The 19,721-nt window shown below is 38.9% G+C and overlaps 1 protein-coding gene across 1 annotated transcript; it reads right to left on the bottom strand.

Annotated features, from left to right (window-relative positions):
- Positions 1-1,052: 1,052 nt before the first annotated feature.
- On the bottom strand, positions 1,053-3,776 carry Calhm6 (calcium homeostasis modulator family member 6). Its single transcript, XM_015500463.2, has 2 exons — positions 3,048-3,776; positions 1,053-2,298 (listed from the first exon to the last, which is right to left on the bottom strand). The coding sequence occupies exons 1-2, from the start codon at positions 3,570-3,572 to the stop codon at positions 1,876-1,878; spliced, it is 948 nt and encodes a 315-aa protein (XP_015355949.1). The 5' UTR covers positions 3,573-3,776; the 3' UTR covers positions 1,053-1,875.
- Between the last annotated feature and the right edge of the window lie 15,945 nt (positions 3,777-19,721).

Raw genomic sequence — 19,721 nt, 5'->3', positions numbered from 1 at the left:
TAAATATAACCAGTTTAAAGTCTTCATATTCCATTTCCTAAAATGTAGAAATCAGTCATAAATTTGAGGAATGGGCAGGAATGACAAGCTAATGGAAGACAAGCTTCCCTGAAAAGTGCTGGCATTATCAAGTAAGAGAGTTTACAATAAAAATCACAGATGTCATCGCTCTCACTAAATTCTTACATCCTTTCCATCAACAAATCCTGTCATGACCATGTACAAAATCCATTATTTACCATTTTGATTACTGCCCATCCAATTCACGTTTGCTCCTGCCTATTTCCACTGCAGTGACCTCCTGTTAGTCTCTCCACCTCCACCCTAGCTCTTCCTCTTTTCCCTGCCATACCTTTCTCCTCAAAAAAAAAAAAAAAAAATCTCCTTAACATGTAGAGAAAATGAAAACCCAAACCTTAATATGATTCCAAGGCTCTGTCCTATTTGTTCCTTCCTTATTTTTCCATTCACCTTTAAGCTTCCAACTAAGATCTGTCACACCTCAGCGTCTTTGCACATCCTTTTTCTTCTGCCTGAACTGCTTTGCTCCCTACTCTACAGATTTCAGTTTCTCAAGACTTTCTCCAACCTCTTCCTTCCCTACTCTAAATCAAATCACAATTTGCATTTTTTTCCAGTAATTATTTGTATGGCATGGATTTTATTTGCCTTTCCTTCTCTGCTGAAGCTGCTGTATGACTGGGTAGGGGGTTCATAATACTACCCTCTCTACTGTTGTACATATTTTAAACTTATCATAATAGCTTGAAAATGTTTCCTCGGATCTTACAAACTAAAAGCAATAGTTATTGCCTGCAGTTATCCTAAATTACTTTTCCAACTTTATGTTTTTTGAAAATTTTCCTTTTCATGGTTAATTTTTATATAGTAACCATATTAGAGCCATAAAATGCTGTTATATTTGAAAGACCACAGAAGGGTTGACTAGAAGTCCAGCATGCTGGACTTACATTACAGTATGCTGCAACCTGCACAGCTGAACTCTAGAAACCTGTGAGGGGCAACAGGGGATTAAGAAAGACACACAAACATTTACAAAGAGAAAGCTGGGACCAGGTGGGACACCGACCTCTGATGGAGGAACAGTGACCCAGACCTAGCGCAGCACGTTTATTATATAAGTTTTATCATCAAAAGGTTTTCTGTAGGAAAGTTTCTGCAAAGCAGGCAGGCTTGAAGTTCACAGGGCTTAAAAGCAATTGTAATTATCTTGTTATGCTCAGAATTCTCTATCCCTGTCAGCTGGTGTCTGAGCTCAAAGTCAAGACTGATATAATTCCATGCCTTTGCACAGAACTTCCTCAGGCAAGGCATCATATAGCAACTGAGCAATCTTGTCCTGCACCTTTGCACAGAAAGTTCCCAGAGCAAAGCACAGCCACAGCTCTGAGACAGTCAAAAACCATGACCCAGGTCACTGTTCTCCACAATGGTACAAGCAGGTTAGAATGTCACAATTTTTAGGTTCCTAATAAGCTGCTATTGGCAAGGAAGTGAATTTTCAACTAACATCAGATAACTTAACAGAAAAGTCTGAAGCTGAACTGTTTCATTTTTCTCACTACTGAAAGCAATAACTATTGCTTTTAAAAGACCAAAATGTTTTATTTGAAAAGAACCCTAGAATAGGGATATAAGACTTCTAATGTAGTCTCTGTTCATCATTTTGGGTGAATCATTTTTTCTCAGTTGTTTGTTTAGTAATTCATATAATAAAGAGATTAATATTTCAATTCAGATCTAAAATCCTACAATTTAAAAGGGGAGAAAATAGCCATAAATAATATCAATGGTTTTTTATGAAGCAAATAATTCAATATTTCAAAAGAACTTTTTATCTATTCATTTATAAGGTCACAACCCAGGAGAGCTATTTATACCAGAAGAATCTACAAAGCCAAGAACAGGAAGCATTACATCTCCTTCAGAAGATTTGATACTGTCACTCTCCTTCTTTCTGTTAACATATTTGTGCAACATGCTGTAGTACTGGTCCTTTGGATTGAAAGTATACAGTGTTGAAATTTGCTGCCAGTCTTTAATACTTGGGGTGTTGTATTCTTTTGGATGTGAGCACTCAAAGAAACATTTAATATTTTCTTTTGCCAATTCAGTGGCATGCTCCTTGGCTTGACTTTTAAAGATCTCCTGCTCATTCTCCAAATAAATTTTCCAAAATTTCAGCTGCAGAAAACTAACTGGAGACAGGCATCGGCAGACAGATGTAAATATCACAACGACGATAATAACAGCTGCTATGATGATCCAGCCCAGCACCTTAAAAAAACACAATAAATAGCAATTTTTAGTCACTCTTCAGAAACAAAAACAAACTTACAAATCCTCAGATAAAATTTAAATTACTCACCAGCTAGCATGGTGAACAAGGCAACAGTCTTTTAAGTCTTAACCCCTTAAGATTAAGGAATGGCAGAAACTTCCCCAACTCCTCAGTACAATTGCTTACTAGGAAAGTCAGGCACAGGCCAAGTCATGTCAGGGACCCAGAAGGAGCCCATAGGTCTGTCACTCCCCCTAGAACTCAAAATGTGGATTTCCTACAAATGAACACTCTACAGAACCTCTGAGCTTTATAAGCCCAGAGGCAGCGTGGCTGGTGGCTTTAGGTCAGGCAGACCCATTTTATTGTACAGACCCATTTAATTGTGATAATTCTGCTGCTTTCTCCTGCCCAGACAACTTAACATAGATTCTCAGTTTTCGCTCTACAAAGGAGATAATAATACTCCTGCAAAGTTGTGAGAATAATTAGGTGGTAAAGGACCCAGCGCAGCCGGGGCATGCCTACTGTCACCCTCCACCTTTCACCACAGCGCCAAGTACTATATGAGTGCTTTTTCTCCTTTTCGTTGGTTTTATTGAATACTTGCCTATGGGTACGTTAGAAACAGGCGCTATTCCAGCTTCTCTTTGGGTGACATCTGTCTGGAGAAAAGTCACTGAATTCTCCTTCACGAGGTCGCCCTCCTGCTCCTCCCAACCCGCGTCCAGCGCCAGCGCCTGACCTGCGACTGAGCCTTGAGTTCCTTCAGGAGGTCTTGGAGGTCGGACTTCTGGTCCTTGCTGCAGGGAACCAGCGGTAGCTGGTCGGTGCAGCCTGTGCGGTTTCCGCACAGGTACTGCTCCAAGACCTTGCTCCCGCTGGCTGCGCATTCATAGAATGAGCCCCCAAGCAGCGCCACGGCCACCCAGGTGAGGGGTGCGAGCGCTGCAGCCACGCTGATCTGCGCGAACACCTGCGCGCCCCGCAGCCCGGAGCTGCACCTCACACGGGCGCCGGGCGCGCAGCAGCCGGTCAGTAGGCGCCACGTGCGAGAGCTCAACATATAGCCCAGGAGGAAGAGCACAAGCGCTGGCACCAACAGGAAGACCAAGCCATAGGGCAGGTTCCAGGTGGCGCTGCAGGGGCACTGGAACACCACAGTGGAGAAGATGCGCTCCCCGCTTGCCGTCAACAGTGTCACCAGGCCATAACCCAGCGCGCTACTGTACTTGAGGTGCAGGTCCAGCACTGTCTTAAACTTTTCCATGGCTTCTCCTAACCTAGGGAGCCGTAGACAGGCCCAGAAGTTTCTGTCACTTTGCTGCCCTGTTTGTCAGATGAATTGTGTGAACTGGGTCTGGGGCTTTCCAAATTCTGCTGAGAAGCAGCTTTCAAAAAGGGAAGAGGGCTTCTCAGGTCTTTTGAGGTTTCACTTTCTCACTTCAACAAAACCAGCTCTGGCTGACAAAGCTATATACTACCCCTGTTGACTTTGATCTCCCCAGTACCCAACCCTTTCTAAAGGCAGAAGCACCTGTTAGCTTTCTCCTCCAACTCAGGAACTCTGTCAGAAGAACAGCCCTGTTCAATTGGTCATTATCTTTGTTTCCTTCAGTCAGACAGCAAACAAGGGCACTTTCATTGCCCTTTCTGATCAAAGCAGTCACTGAGCAAAAAAGGGGGAGAAAACCCCCAGAATTTCCTCTATATTATAGTCATCCTAGTTTCTAAGCCAACTTTCAATTCCAAAAGTACTGATCATTTTCAGGAAACGTTTGAAGACAAGTTTTTTTCTTTCATAAACTAAATCACACCACAACCCAGAACAAAGTCAAGTTCTAGTACTTCCATGTTATTCTGTCCCCTTCCTGAATAGAACCACTAGCTTCCTTCATATGAACTCTTCTCTCCTAATCTCCCACATGGCATTAGACTGAATATATTGAATTCATTTACTCATCAATGCAATAAGTATGATTTTTTTCAGATATGCCATAACACTGTCAGTTTCTGGGGGAGTGTCAAATTGTTACTCTGTGACCACCAAGTTGATCAGCACAGAGAGGATAAATGGTTGTTCAAAGATCATTAGTAGAACAACAACAACAACAAAAAAATCAAACTCCAGCTACATCTAATACGTTGTTTGCTCTGCCTTCAGTTTTCTCAAGACAGCATTGCTCTGACACAAACTGTAACCACTTCCGTGACACTGATCCTTACTTTGGTTTCAAAGTGAGGTGAGTTACACTTGAAAGAACATGGGCCTGAAGTTAGGTGCATTGGGACTGTGTGTCACTTTATGTGTTCAACAAGTTAGCTTCTCTAAGACTCAGCATCCTTGTGGTGAGCCACCCATGGGCTGTGTGTGTGAGCTGTGAGCATTTTGAGCGCACAAAGCAGACTGGACTGATAATGCTGCTCTGTCTGGGCTGTGCACATAATGTGTCCCCTTCGTTTGTCCTGCCTTTGATCATCACACAGCACATGAGATGGACGTGATCTTCCAAGATGTCAGACAATGTGCTGACAGCAAGAAGCTAGACTCAACCCCCTGAAACCTGACCCCTTGCCTCATTTGAATGGCTTCTTCCCAGTAAAACCTGGGTTCAAGGCATGTTCTTTCTCTTTCTTGCCTCCCTTGCCTCCCTTGTGGGAGCTGTGGCTGAGGAGCGGTCACTAAACCCAAAGAAAATTTACTTTATGTGTCCTTGTCTTTATTTATTCTGCCAAAATTCACTTGGAGTGACCCTAACGTGTTGTCGTGTGTTGTGACACATCCTCATCTGTCATAGAAGGATAATAGTGTCCATTTAAGATTGTTGAGATGAGTAATTGAGTAGCATATCTAAAGTGCTGTAACATAAAAGGTTTGTCATTAATTAAATGCTCAATGTGAGGGATTAATGCTTAAACTGCACCTTTGGGAGTAGAAAAAAAACTACACAATAACAAAAATACAAATGAATGCTCAGTTTCAGATGGAGGATTACTTGATGACTCTCTACTGCTTTAGAGAATTGGTGTGTCTCTAAGTTGTGTACCTAACTACAAGGAGGGTATTCAGATCCAAAGTTCATTTGGACAGTTTTCTATGAACTAGTTGCTATTGGCATCCATCTATTAAGTTTGCTTAATTCTATTAGGAAAAAATAAGTATCCTATAGAACGAAGTGATTTGCTATAGAAGGGGCAAGAAACATAGGATTCTTTTCTTACTTCCACTTGTCATCTTATTACTTCCTCTCACCACCCTGACCAGTGCCCAGCATAGTACCTACATCAGAACTTCCATAGTGATGTGATAAATACCTATTTTTTCTGTGTATTTAGACGCTGACTCCAGATTCTGATAGTTGGGGCCCTATTCTCTGAGATTAGACCAGGCATCGTGTAAACTTGCAGCAAGTTTGCATGTTTGAGGAGAATCACTTTTGCTATGACTTATCTCTGTGATCCTCCATCTTCAAAAACCCTTCCTTCCTTCCCTTGTGCCTTGGGTAACTCTCCTCTTACTGGTAGACACTTCTTCACCCATCTCACTCCTCTAAGATGTTTTCTCTCTCCTCCACACTTCCCATACTCCAATAGAAACAAATCCACAATTTTTGTGCAGAGAACTGTAGTTTATTCTCCCGCAAGGCTCAAGTCATTCAGCACCATCCCTCCCTCTACTTCACCCCTACCACCTGTCTTCATTTCTTCATTTATTAAGATTTGAATTAAGGTGACACACTTCTGCTATTTTTTAGTCAAGTCTTCGGTTTCATGTATGTTTAGCTACAAAAACTTCTGTTAGTCCTGTCCCTCAACTAAATTAATTCATTTGTTAGCCAAATGAATTAGTTAGTTCCTCTTTATCAACAGGTGTCCTGTTCTCCTTGAGCGTGTAGCACTAAGGCAGAGAGAGTTCTAAAGTATTCAGGGAATGAAAAGGATATGAAATGTTAGCGTGTCATAAGGAAAAGCTCTGTGAGGAGATGACATCTAATATTTATGACAAAGAGCTTGGTCTGAAAGGTCAGCATGGTGTGAGCATAGAGGGTAGAGAGGCAAGAGGACATGTCATGAAGACAGAGCTGCAAGCAGAAGGTCAGGTTTAGGGGCTTCACAGACCAGAATATATCATTTTTAATTCTGCTATAGAAATTCTTCACAGAATGAATTGCATCCTGACATACTGTCCTGTCATCTTATGTATCTAAACAACACCTCCTGGGTTTGCTATTTTTGTGTCTCCGGAATAACATCTGTCTCAGATGCTGGTCACCATTTTATACTCATTACAGGTTTCTTCAACTGTTGAGAGTCCAGGTTCTGCAAGTCAGGCCTGAATTTTCTCTCAGCACTGACATTGACTCTAGGACACTGCTACCCACCTCTGACATCTCCAGATCAGTGGGTAATTCCAGTTATGGGTCTATTAAAAATTTCCCAGTTCTTCATGTCTAATTTGTGTGCTAAGAGGACGCTGCTGAGTATCTCAACACTCAGTGAAAACAGACTAACATACTAGTGGTGTTGAGAGGATTCAAGAATTCTTCTTTGAGAGTAGACTACATAATGTTTAAAATAATAATGTTTAAAAGAACTTTTTAAAAAATCTGATTCTGATGCCACTTTTCTTTAGCTTTTGAGAAGTGAGTGGGAGATTCTCATGTTAAGCACACCAGAAAACCAATGTTTATGGGGTTTGTTTCATTTTCTTTGTGGGACATTGTTTTTCAACACTATCATTTGCAATGTCAGGAATGGGTGTCAGAAACCACAATTTCTCAGAAAAAAAAATTAAAAGAAACCCTTGAAAGGAAATACATAGAACTCTGTGATTCTGTAAGTTCTTACATTTATCTTCCAGGGAGCTGGTTCCCAATCCTTATTCTCTGTAGCTCTCATGAGAACTCACAACTGTGGTATCCTCCCTGCTTGGAATATGACTGCTATGACATTCCTACTCAGAGAAGAATATCTTTCTGTATGTGTTTTTTTTTTTTTTTCCTTGTGGTGCTTGGAATCAAACGAGGCTTCATGCTTCCTAGGCATATGCTATGTTGGCTGAGCTACATCCCTAGCCCTCTTCCTGCATGTTGGGAATATGTATATTTTTCATGTTAAGCAAGGGATTTGAAAGTCTGGGACACGTTATTATCTTAAGTTTTTTTTTAAACTAGCCTTATTGAGACATAATTCATGTATTATACAATTCAACCAATTAAAGTGTATAATCCAATAATTTTAGTATATTCACAAAACTGAACATACTAACCCATCACCACATGCAACCATCACCATAATCAATTTTAGTACATTTTCACCACATAAAAAAGAGACTCCATGACAGTTAGTAGTCATTTCCATTTCTCTTCCCTTTCCCACCTATCATCTTCCCCTAGCCCCCGGGGGCCCTGTAATTATATCTTTTGACCAACACCTCCCCATTCCCCCACATCCCCTAGCTACTTGTGCCTCTGACAACCACTGTTCTACTTTCTACTTCTAGGACATCAACACCAACACAATGAGCTCTTTCTTAACATTTTTTTCATATAAATCATCCTCTTCCTAGGATATTCTCTGTTAGTTCCTCTTTATCAATTAAGTGTTAGTTTAAATATCTCAAAGAAGCTTTCTCTATTAGATAGTTTAGGCTATGCTATGCTGCAATAACCACCGTCGATCTTGGTAGCTTAATACAATTAATTTAATTTCTCACTTCCAAGTCATGTTCCGGTGCACCTATTCTCTATGCTACTTTGAATAATTAGTACCTCCATTTCAACCCAATGCCTCTCTCATTCTCTGAATTAGTCAGAGATCGCTGGAAGAATAGAAGTGATATAATTCATGATGATACATTCTATTAGTATGTATGGGGGCTTATTATATTGACTTATATGATCAGAGGCTAAATAGCCCCATAATGGGAATCTGCAAGCTGGAAAGCCAGGGAAACTTGAAGCTCCTCCCTCCATGGAGCTGGAAGCCTCAGAACAAGAAAGATCAATGATGCAGCCCTAGTCAGAGGCCAAAGGCCTAAAAGCACCTTGAGAACTCTGTTGCAAGTCCTTGTGCAAAGTTTGAAGACTCTGGAATCAGATGTCCACAGGTAATAATAGCAGCAGCAAAAACATCCCAGTTGAAGAAGGGTTGAGCATGTTAGCTTACCTCCTTCCACTTTTTGGTTCCTCTGGGACCCTAGCCTAGCAGATGGTGCCTCCATGTTCAGGCAGGTCTTCCCACACACATGCCAATTTTCTCTGGAAATACACTCTCAGACACACCTGGAAGTATGTTTTACCAATTTTCTAGACATTACTCAGTCCAGTCAAGTTGAAAACCAAAATTAAGTGTCACATTCTCCATGATTGTCACAGTAGGAAGAGTGCTAGTAGGTATCCTGGCAGTCATTAATACTTCAGCACAGTCTATGCATGGGAGCAAGGACACATAACTTGCCCATTGGCCAGAAAGAATGGAGCCATCACTAGTGTCTATTGCAGTGTCTATCTTCTGTTTCGTTTTTCAACACCCCCGCCCCCCAACACACACACACACAGAACCCACTAACTTCCTTCCATAAAGACTAAAATCCAAACTGGTCATTGTAGGAAGTTCACTACGTGTGGTAGTCTGTACTTCAGGTCTTCTTGTGGTCCTCTTGACCACAAGTCAAGAGGTTCATATTAGAGCTATGAACTAATAATGATAGATTAATCCATTCCCTGAAGAAAATGCATAGTGGAGGGTCAGGGCCAGCGCAACCATGGGAAATATCCCATTCTGAAAGGAGAAAATGGAAGGTGGTGGCAGGCACTAACCTGTTGCAATTCTGAAATGGCCCCTCAGCAAAAGCTGCAAAGATCCCTACACTTGAGGTCCAAAATGTTTCTTGATTATAAGTCTTCCAATACCTGGAGTGTCTCCTTCTGTTGTGTTCCTTGGCTGCATGTACATGCCCTTATTGGGGTCTGAGCATTTTTTTTTTTTTTGGTCCAGGTCCTTTTTGTTCAAAGACCATAGATACACTTGGGCTTATGATTCCTTTGGTTTAAATCTCAACTGAAATTTAGTAAGGTTTTTTATCCCTTTGAATTTGGTTAACTATACTTGCCAACATTCCACTGTCCTTTTGGAAATTTGCTTCTGAGATTGGTTTTGACCCATTTTCTGTATCTTTTGCCTTTACAGATACCCTGAGTCTACATGAGTCCATGATTTTCTGTGGAAAAGCTACATCCTAATTGAATCTTTGCCTGAATATTTACCCAATCCAATACCTTAATGTTATCTGTCCTAACAGTTTTAATCTACAGAGAAGCATTACCAATAAATGTAGAAGCCACACTGTTAATTTGATCTTTCCACAGGTTTGTTTTAATGGACTTTGTCTTTCAAGGCTTTATCAATTTCTAAGTGTTTGGAGTCTAAGTTTCCAATGTCTAGACCTCCAATTTTGGAAGGCCCCAATTTCTTAAATCTCTCTTTTTCGTATATGCTTACAAACCAGCTAATTCTTTTTGAGTTTATAAAATCTTGCCAAAACCTAGTCCATAGATAACACACACTTGTAGGAACACACACTAGAGACATTGTTTTCCCCCTAGAATCACATTTTCTTTACCTACATAATCTTCCTTCCAATTTCATACAGAAAGTGGTTTTACCAACCACCACCTAAGGAGAACTTTCATCTATCTAGCCTTCATTATCAATTTCTATGCTGTCAACCACTGGTTGCCACACTCCTCACCCTCATTATGGAAGCACACTGCTTCAAATCCCAGTGTCTGGACAGAACTAGCCCCAAGACTCCAGCAGCCTGTGAGGAAAAGGGGAAGTACTGTCCTTTCTTGTGCCTTCATAGCAAAGGGCACTGGGTTGGGTGAGTACGGGGAGTCTCCAGTGCAGTCTTTGTTCATAGTCCTTACCCACTCCTTGAACTTCTTTGCCACATATTTGTTTCCTTATACATGTGACAGTTTTATAATCTTTTATTTCCTGTTTACTACCTTTTGTTTATCTTCCCAATTAGATTTTAAGTGACATGAGGGCAATAATCATTCCTGACTTAATCCCTTTTTTTTCTACTCAGGTACTATCATAGCACCTAGGATATTGTAAATGTTTAATAAATATTTGTAGAAATAATGAATGAATCAATTACATGATTGAATAAGTGAATGAGTGAAAAAAAGACTTGAATTTTCTCTTCTCTTCCTGTAGTTAGCATTATGCCTGTTTCATCCATCTCAAAACTTGACCCCTTTTGCAGCTGTCTTGCCTGTCTGAGCATGACCCAGCTCAGAACAACAAAGGCATCTTGTGACCAACAGCAAACAGCCTATCCAGAGCAGGTCAGGACAAAACCAGGAAGAAGTCAGCTGTGGGGAAGGTTCTAGGTGCAGCTGAAGAGCCTCATGGACACCCACTGCCTCCCACTTTCATTAGGGTCAACTAGACACAGTGAGGGAGGGTGGAGCTGCAGACATGGGTAAAGCAGGGAATCTCCCACAACTTCCTCCTGTCAGGTCAGGTGCTTTGGTCTTGTTTACTCAGCACAGTTGTCTTCCCTGCCATCTCCCCTATTTCTCCATCTTTCCATACCCACACATTACTGAATTACTTAACAGAGGAATATTTATTTTTACTTTAGCTGTAGGAAGCAACCAAAGAGCAATAACTATTTTTCCATATTTTATTTTTAGATTCCTTAAGAGGTTTCACTTCCTTTCTTGGAAGCACTGAATCAAACCTAAGTAAGTTTTGTTCACAGCTAGACTCAGAGCTTTACTCTCTGTGACTACTTTGGCACTCTACCTGACTTCCTGCGGTAGTGCCAGGCACCTGCAGTACTTACCTTATTAAACTAATCCAAGTTTGACAGTCTTCTGGCTCTCCGCCTAACTCTGTGACTATTCATCCAAGTCTCCTTTCCAGGTTCTCCCACCCCTTCCCAACTATTAATATTGCTGCTCACAAAAGTTTAGTCCTTTCTACATACACTCCTTGAATAATCTCCTCTTGGCTGCACCACTAACTAGATATGTGAACTTGGGTAAGTGAATTCTCTCTGTGTGTCTCAATTCTCTCATCTGTAAAATGAAAACATTGTTGGGAAGACTAAATGAGTTGATAGGTATAACATTCTTATGTTAGTGCCTAGCACATAGTGAGTGTTCAAAAGGTGTTAGCAATTTATGGTTATTCTCCTTTCCAATGGCTTTGATAACCAACTGGATGTTAACATTCTAAAATCTTCATCTCCAGCCCTCCCTTCCCTAAGTTGTACATGGATGTTTCTAGGTGCATCTGTAGATTGATTGGTAGATGTCTTCACTTACAAGCCAACCAGCCACCTCAAACTCAAAATAGAACTCATTTTACCCTACTATTATTTTTTTTCTCTGGAACTTTAAGGTCTTTTACGTTAGGAAACTCAGGGTCACCAGTAGGAGTCACTCCATTTCTCTGCAATGTAATTCTGCTCCAAGACTGTCCCTAAGTTTGGATCTCTCCTCTACACATGTGGACCAGCTCCTCATTACCTCACTCCACTGCAGTTTATGCCACACAGTCCGATCAGAATCAACTTCTTCAAAAATTCGAATGAGTTACTGCTATTGGGAATGCAAAGTAGTACAGCCACTTTGGAAGACAGTTTGGTAGTTCCTACAAAACTAAAACACTCTTACCTTACGACTCAGTAATCTCATCCTTTGGGTACCTACCCAAAGTAGGTACATGAAATTTGCATATGAATATTTATAGTAGCTTTATTCATTCCTACTGGAACTTGGAAGCAGTTGAGACACTCCTCAGTAAGTAAAAGATAAACAAGTGTGCTACATCTAAACAATGGAATACTATTCAATTCTAAAAAGAAACGTGCTCTCCAGTCATGGGAATACTTGAGGCAACTTAAATGCACTTACTAGGTCAAAGAAGCCAATCTGAAAAGCCTCCATGCTATATGATTTCAACTACATGACATTCTGGAAAGCTCCAGAGGTAATAAATGGTGGTTGCCAAAGAGGGAAGAAAGAATGAATAGGCAGAGCACAGAAAAAATTTAAGGTAGGCGAAACTAGTCTGGATGATAGGGGACTGCGGTTGTAGTTCAGTTGTAGAGTGTGAAGGAAGATTCTGGATATATTACAATGGCAGATATATATCATTATACATTTATAAAAACCCATGTCAATGCAGGTTCATCAATTGTAACAAATGTACTTATCTGGTGGGGGATGTTGCTATAAAGGAGGCTGTGCATGTAGGGCACAGGGAATATATGGGCAGTCTCTGTACCATCCTCTGAATTTTGCCACACACTTTAAGGTGCTCTAAAATAAATCTCTTTTAAAAATGACTCTAAGTATACTCTAGAGACTGCTGTGCCCATGTCAATGGGACACAGAGTATAAAAATTTGTAGTAGTATTATTCATATCTGGGAAAAAACATGGTTAAAAAAAGACTGATAAAACATAAGAACTGGTAAATAAAAATGCAAAAACAAATATCCAACAACAGCAGACAAGATCAGTTGTAAAAGAGTCAAGGAAGAGAATATTATACAGCAATGTAAATAAACAAACAAATACTGCTATAGCAACAATCGATTGCAAGGATGAGTTTTTAAAATGTAATATCAATTAATAAAAATCAAACACAAAAAAATGTTTGGTATGATTTCACTTGCGAATGGTTCAGAAATAGTCCAAACTAAAGTATATTTTGAGGATGTAGAAAGAAGTGATAAAGAAAAACAAAGTGATTAAGAATCAGAACAGTTATCATCTTTAGGACTTGAATGAAATTATTACTATTGGGAAAGCAGAAAGGAGTATGAACAATGTCATATTTCTATGCCACTGTGAGTGTTACAGAGATGTTTCCTTTATAATTATGCTTTATACAGTGTCTCTTAGTATTTTTATGACTATGGGTTATTTCTCAATTTATGAGGCAGAAAAAGGAAGTAATCCAATTTCATTGTTTTCTAGTTGAAAACCTCTCTGCTCTCGGTTGTCAGGAGAACAAGTGTCATATCCATACCTTGGCAGGGAAGAAGCTCTTGCTTCAAAAACCTCTGCCCCACTTCATCCTGTGTCCTCTGGCTGTTAGCACCACAGATCCCTTTACATTTCCTGTTCTTTCTCAACACCATACCTTCCTACTTGCTTCCTTTGTTACCTTGAATGACATTACTCTGTTCTGTCCTTTAACTGGACACCTATTATCTTCTTTTAATAATCACCCCTATGTCCTCTCTTCATCTTCAAAACTCCCAATGAGAACTAGCAATTCTGTTTTCTTTGCTCTCACACCATTTTAAAAATAAATAATGGTGCAGTAGTTCTTAATGTGCCCATTGCAACATTTCTTCCCAGGGTCTGTCTCCTATGAGACTGGGAGCTCCAAGAGAGCTCATTTACCACTTTGTCCCTCCATGGTATCAGCCATTCTCTGCTTGCAGCTCTCTCCTCACACCTGAAGTAGCCTTTACTCATTGTGTAATACTTTTATTTACTTAGACCCATTTTAACCTATGTTATACAATCTTTGTGAGAATTAAAATAAGAATCTGGAGTGGTGGCACATGCCTATAATTCCAATTATTCAGGAGGCACAAGGTTCCAAGTTCAAGGTCAGCCCAGGCAATTTAGTGAGACTGTGTCTTAAAATAAAATAAAAAGGAGTGGGCATGTAGCACAGTGGTATAGCACTTGCCTAGCATGTGTAAGGCCCTGAGTTCAATTCCCAACACTGTTAAAAAAATTTTTAAAAAAGCTCCTCACAGTACTAAGAACATTTTAATTCCACAGTTAAATATTATAAAAGATTTTTTGTTTTTTTGGTTTTTTTTAAGTGGAGATGCAGACGTGTGCTAGAGGGCGCTGATTCACTGTTTTATAATAGGTTATACTTTTGAAGACTTTAATATTTGACTCAGTCATTAGGAACCAGAGAATCAGATGTTTAGTAAGCAAAATATTATCTTTTAAATTCAATGAAATAAATTAATGAAAGCATTTAAAAGTCTATAACTTATTTGAAATTATTTTGGGTTAAAATAATCCAATAGTCAGATTGATGACAATGACATTATATTACTGGTTTTAGTCCATTTTCTATATACCCCAGCCTAGGGTTAGTCCAACAAGCACTGGGAAAATCAAAGTGGGCAATGTGGATTTTGGTTATATACATACATAACCAAAATATATCTGGTTATGTATAAACTGCCTGGAGTTACTGTAAAATGGGAAGGCTGGACTAGATCATCTTCAGGGTCCCTTTCAATTCTAACATTCTGTAATATACAATTCTATTTCACTAAAGAAAAGAAACAATTATTCAGTCATAAAAATGCATAACTTTTCCTATGTACAATATAAATACACCAGAGTGAATCTCACCATCATGTATATCCACAAGAACAGGGTCCTAATCAGAATAAAATATATTCCATGATTATATAATTATATCAAAATGGATTCTACTGTCATGTGTAACTAAAGAAAACAATAAAAATATAAAAAATAAGCTTTAAAAAAGAATTAATTGTTGTGGTGTGAACTGTTAAATACAATCAATAAGAGTATAAGTTGTAGGTTATAGATTAGTAAAAAATATAGATTATAGATAGAAGATTTTGATAAGTGAGATAAGACAATTATAAAGCAAGAACTGTCATAGATAGGCCTAAGACTCCATTTTGCTGCCTTCTATAAAATACTGTTACAAGAGCTGTTTCTGAGAAACTGAAATGAAAGATGTTTTCTGATTTTAAAAAATTGTCTTTCTGTACTTTGTACCCCACAAATTGTATCCTACTCAGGATGCAGCAGTGGTTATGGTGAGCTACATCCTGGGTGTGAATGCCCTTGTGGGTCTACATGACTTTGAAGTAGATTCTTGCCCCCACCACCACCACCACCCCTGCCCAAGTTCAGGATGCTACTGTGTAGTACCTGCTTGAACCCAGGACTGTGGTCAACTGAACTGCAAAGCTAATGCTTTTTTGCTTCTGTTTATCCCTTGCTTGCTGACTGGAAAATTCCAGTCCTGCCAAGAGTCCACAGGTCCCACTTATTAATGTTTTAATTTCTATGATTGGCTAGCTTACATGATGATAAGCAAGTCACTGAGTTGTGGGTTTTTGTCCTTATACTCTCTTTGGATGGACCAGGAAGCTGCTGTCCTCCCACAGAGCTTGAGTCTCTGTGGTGGGTGACAGTCCCTGGCCAGGTAAATGAAGCTCTCTTTTGATTTGAAATTCGGACTTAAGAGTGCTTTCTGAGGCATCTCTCCATAACATAATCTTGGGGATGAGATTGGAGGACATTATATTAAATGAAACAGGACAGGCACAGAAAGATAAATCTGCATGTTGTCTTAGGTAGAAGCTCAAGAAGTTGATTTCATACAGGTAAACAACAATCTAGCAGCAAAGGGACAAAGAGAGAGGATGGATAAACAGGTACAAAATACAGCCAGAGAGGGAATAAGTTCTCATATTCTACAGCATAATAGATGACTATAGTTAATGATGTTTTTCTACATATTTTTAAAAAGCTTGAGAAAGAGGATTTTGAATGTTCCCACAACAAAGAAATGATTATGTTTGATGTGATAGAAATGCAAATTACTGTGATCTGATCATTATACATTGTATACATATACTGTCATATCAGATCCCATATAAAAGTGCAATTATTATGTGTCAATTTTTTTAAAAAAAAGATTAGAAATAGACATTACCTGTAAAAACAATTTTTAAAATCTTGACCAAAAAGTGACGAAACTCAGTAAAAAGTTATAAAGAACATTTTAATTGACAAAAATAGGAAACAATAAAAGCAAACAAAATTGCCATTCCATTTTCCCTTCTCATAGTGCTGGGGTTTTATTTATTTATTTATTTGTAGATGAACACGATACCTTTATTTTATTTGTAGGTGGACACAATATCTTTATTTTATTTTTATGTGGTGCTGAGGATTGAACCTAGTGCCTCATACGTGCACAAGCGCTCTACCACTGAGATACAATCCCTGCCCTCAGAGTACTGTTTTTAAAGGGAATAAAACAACTGGCTGTCTGCATGATCTATTGGTTGTGAACTATTTCTTAGCCCCTTTTACATCCCCACACCCTCTGTTTAATCATTCTAGCCAAATATTGCCTTCTTGATTTACTTTAAGCAAGGCATTAGTCAGCCAATGGAAAGCATTGTAGTGTTATAGTGGCTTCATTCACTTCAAGCCTGAAAAACCACAAACATTTATATAGGGCGAAGTGGGGAATAATAAATATTAAATTAAGACACAGAGACTAGTATATCATTTGGGATTTTTGTTTGTTTGTTTATGAAGGTCAAAGTGGCTCACAGTTTGGAGACAAGATGAAACTAGAAACAAGAAGCAGAAGTCTGATCTCTGCACTGATCATGTGGTCTCTGGAGGCTGTGCAGCAGAATTCTACACTATGGCAAATAGTCGTAGTAATTCGTAACTATGAGGATATCCTTTAGTCTATCTTTAATATGGATAATTTACTTTAATAATAATATTCGTTTGTTATTTTATTTCATAAGATTAAGGGTAAAAAATGGCAATGATTAATTTAGAGTTTTTGATATAACTGTGCTTATCACTCAATATTTTAAATGATTATAATTCGGCATTTTGCACACTTCAAATAACTAAAATTCAACTATCAGAACTTTTTTTTTCTTTTTTTGGTTTTGAGCTTTATACAGTAGTCCATAATAATTGATGGCTGTGTCTGTGGTCATTTTCTTAATCTCTCTGAGCCTAGCTTCCTAGTACTGGCATTATAGTGTGGAGCTGTGGACATTCTTTGAACTCTTCTAGGCTTCAGTAAGATAGCTATTACAATCACCAACATCCAGTGTGCTTGCTCTTATGTAAGAATGGTGTAAAATGGACTGGGCAATGTTTTCATAATTTAAGGACATTGTATGAAATAAGCCTGACATGTAGGTTCTTCATATGCCATTAAAAAAAAAGTTTATCTTACAGAATTATCAAATCATCCTTCTTTCATTCCCTACTTTTTCCTCTGGCATCCCCCCGCCCAAAAAAAAATGTATATATAAACAGATATTATTATAAATATATAAATATAAATATTTATATATAAAATATATAAATATTATATATAATGTGTTTATATAATATATAATACATTATATTATATATTATATAATATATAAACATATATAAAACATGATATATAAACATATATGTATATACACACACATACATATATACATATATATTTTTTATTTTTAAGAAATGACTTTTTCTCAGTAGTGAGTTCACAAAGTTCCTCTCATCATCTAAAGGACTCTTACAATATTCACAGTGCAACACAGAAATCCTATTTAGAAATTAGAAAAAACCTACAGTAACTTATATGAGACACTCTTTGTCAGAGCCTTTTCCAGGAAATCAGTGTACTCTGAGGTGCCCTGGTGTGCCAATCCATGTGCAGGTGTGGCTGAAGGGCCAGCTGAATAACCAAGCCTCCCCAACATGCAGCTACCCACATCCTGACACCCACACTGCATTGTCCTGTGTTCTCTAGGAAGTCTGAGGTGCCTGTGGTGCTTTCTGGGTTGCACAATGTTGTGAACTCAGAAGGCACTCTCTTAGGCAGTTGCTGAAGCTTAGCAACAGTCTGTTGATTACTAGTGGTTTACAACTTCCCACGCAGATGGTATGTTATTTTAAGTTGTGCTTTGGCATCTGGGCTCTCTGTCCCACTTGGGACCAGCCTATGTACAACAATCTTGTGGCAGCTGCTTTTGTGTATCTTGTTAACATCGGTCTTTCAGTATACCCTTTCCTGGAGATGGAATTTAGGACTTCCACATAGCTCAGAGGTGATAATGTTGAAAAGGCTCCAGGATCTATTTGGAGTATCTCACAGGGCCAAGGTTCACAGCTATGTGGGAGGTTAATGAGGTTAGCTCATTACAAGAGCTAGAGCTCTTAGCTTACTCAGGCTGCCATAACAAAAATATGATAGACTGGGGTGACTCACTAAACAGAAATTTACTTCTTACAGTACTGGGGGCTAGGAAGTTTAAGATCAAATTGCTGACAGATTAGGGCCAGTTTTTTGGTTTATAGATGGCTTCTATTTTCAGTGTAACCACATATGGCAGAAGAGACAAGGGACCTCTCTGGGGTCTCTTTTATAAGGCTGCTAATCCCACTCATGAGGGCCCCACCCTCATTAGCTAATTACCTTTCAGAGTTCCCTTTCGCCTAATACTATCACACCAGGATTAGGTTTCAACAGGTGAATTGTGAGGGACACAAACATTCACTCTGTAGCAAGCTCAATGTTAAGTCTTATAGGACCAGTCTTCATATTCCATTCATTCAGTCAGTCTATTCAGCATGCATTTTTTTGAATACCAAGTACAATATACACTAGGCACTGTGTAAGAACCTTGTATATAAATGAGCAAGAGACAAGATCCTTTCCATGAAGGAATATAGTCTAGTGGGGAAGATGGACTAAGCTGCTATTTTTATGACCTCTTTGGGTCTGTTAAGTGTGAACCACCCAAGAGCAGCAGTGTTCAGTAATAACAATCTGTCTTAAACTGTTTATGCAATTGGTATTCAACAGTGATAAAATTCTATGAATTCATCTTTGAAAATAATCAAATTTTTCTTTTTTTTTTTTTTTGGTGTCAAAACAGAGCTTTAAATATATACTCAGTACCCCAAGATTTCTCCTCACGACTCTAATAAAGGACAGGGATTCATTCTTCTGTCATTAAAAGAAATTCCTTAGAGAATAGGGTGAAGGAGTTAAGAAATCAGGATTATCTGCATAGAGAGGCAACAAATGGGATCTATTTTATTTTATTTCAGGCCTCTGTGGACAAAAATTGGTGAACAACAGACTAAAAGCTACAAAGTAGAGACAACTCATAATCCCTTCACACAAAAATGTATTTCTAGTGAGTTGCTATTTCCATTTGTTTGAAAGAAAAAGAAGGTGTCTCAACCATTGAAAACTCTTTTGTTCAGAAGAAAATTCCTAAATATATACTAAAAACATCCCTCATTGTTTAATCTGGAATGTGCTGGGCAGACTGGAATGTTTTTAGAAGCTCTAGCCTTAAGAAATTCTACCTTAAACCAAAGCCTCAGGAGCCCATTCCAAATCATTAGTGTTTCCACAGGGACTTGCCACTGAAATCACATGAACATTCCATGACAAAGGCTTCCCACAAACTAGTTTCTAAAGATACACAGGGACAGCACTGTGACTTTTCTGATTTAGAAGGTATTCTTCAACTTATTAAGGGATCTCCAGGGTGATTAGGGGCAGGGCCATGGCAGGCAACCATGCTCTTCTACAATAAA

Source organism: Marmota marmota, unplaced genomic scaffold (genome assembly GCF_001458135.2).
Source record: "Marmota marmota marmota unplaced genomic scaffold, marMar, whole genome shotgun sequence".
NCBI lineage: Eukaryota > Metazoa > Chordata > Mammalia > Rodentia > Sciuridae > Marmota > Marmota marmota.
This window is presented reverse-complemented; position numbering and strand designations above follow the sequence as displayed.

Excerpts from the sequence above, each read along its gene's own strand:
- Calhm6 (XM_015500463.2), bottom strand. The coding sequence starts at position 3,572 with ATGGAAAAGTTTAAGACAGTGCTGGACCTGCACCTCAAGTACAGTAGC. Across the intron at positions 2,299-3,047 it reads AACTCAAGGCTCAGTCGCAG|GTGCTGGGCTGGATCATCAT; the intron begins GTCAGGCGCTGG and ends TGTTTTTTTAAG.